At 50.7% G+C, this 1,283-nt stretch overlaps 1 protein-coding gene across 1 annotated transcript in view; it reads left to right on the top strand.

Moving 5' to 3' along the window:
- The window catches only part of LOC124232261 (E3 ubiquitin/ISG15 ligase TRIM25-like), a 14,584-nt gene that overhangs the window by 5,354 nt on the left and 7,947 nt on the right, over nt 1–1,283 (top strand). Inside the window, exon 3 of the mRNA XM_046649224.1 lies at nt 8–97. Within this exon, the coding sequence (XP_046505180.1) occupies nt 8–97 (90 nt within the window). The remainder of the gene's footprint in view (nt 1–7; nt 98–1,283) is intronic.

Below are 1,283 nucleotides of genomic sequence, written 5' to 3'. Positions count from 1 at the left end.
CTACCAGGTCCTCCTCAAGAAGAAGAGTGAGATCCAGAATCTGAAGGAGGAGACTGAACTTGCCCTGAATAAGGGGGACGAGTTTGAGTTTCTGGAGGTGGGTCTTGATGAGGGCGTTGTTGAATGCTCTTTCTGCCTGGCATTCTGATGTTGAGTATAGGTGCAGTGGGGCTCTCCAGGAGTTGGGGCTGTAAGAGATCGTTGTAAGCATCCCTGAGACACACACTGTATTAGTTTTCTCTGCTGCTTGACAACTTACCACAAATGCAGTGGCTTAGAAGAACATCCACTTATGGTCTCATACTTTCTGTGGCTCAGGAGTCTTGTCTTCTTAGGGTCTAACAAGGCTGCAATCTGCATGTCGGCTGGGCTAGTGGGCTACGTTCCTTTTGGAACTGAGGGATGTCTTCCAAGCTCACGTGATGTTGATAGAATTCAGTTCCTTGTGGTTGCAGGACTGAGGTCCCAGTGTTTAGCTGGCTGTTAGCTGGTGTCCACTCTCAGTTCCTGGGGGCTGCCACACTTCCTTGTCATGTGTCCCTCTCTCAACTTGGCAGCTTACTACTTCAAAGCCAGTGGAGACTTTCTACCTCCAGGAAGGCCCAGGCTGTCCTTTAAGGGGTTCTCCCTGACTAAGTCAGGCCCACTGGGATAATCACCTTTCTGGTTAACTCAAAACCGCCAGGTTTGGGATCTTAATTACATCTGCAGCATTCCTTCAATTTTGCCACATAATCTAACCTAATCTAAGGAGTGAATCCTATCCTATTCACCATCCTGTCTATCTCCAAAGGGGGCGGATTATGTAGGCAGTGTACCCAGGCAGGGGGGCACCGTGGGAATATTGGGAGCCATCTTAGAATGTTGCCTACTACGTATGCCTCCACCCACTTCTACCCATCGTCCTCCGCAAGGCCCCTGAAGTGTCTTTCTAGAGCACAGACCCCCTGCCCTTTGTGGCTTCATGTTCCTTAAGGTGGCCCACAAGGTCCTTGGTGACCAGGCCTTGCCTTTGCCAGCAGCCTCATCTCTTGCCACCCAGCCCCGGCCCATGCTGTAATCACAGGCACTCACCATTCCTCAGACTCAACAGGCATTGCATGGGAATGCCACGGCCGACCTTCACTGCCTAGGGAATCCTGTCCTTTTTCTGGGGCAACTCCAGTTTCCCTGTCTTCCTTGGGCCCCATTGTTCTGCCATTACTGTGGTCCAGAGCATGTTACACTACAGCCTCTGCTATAGCACTAGACAACATCTCATCTTGCTTGATTTCTCATCCTTT

The sequence above is a fragment of the Equus quagga genome, unplaced genomic scaffold (assembly GCF_021613505.1).
Source record: "Equus quagga isolate Etosha38 unplaced genomic scaffold, UCLA_HA_Equagga_1.0 HiC_scaffold_4030_RagTag, whole genome shotgun sequence".
In the NCBI taxonomy this organism is placed as follows: Eukaryota; Metazoa; Chordata; class Mammalia; order Perissodactyla; family Equidae; genus Equus; species Equus quagga.
This window is presented reverse-complemented; position numbering and strand designations above follow the sequence as displayed.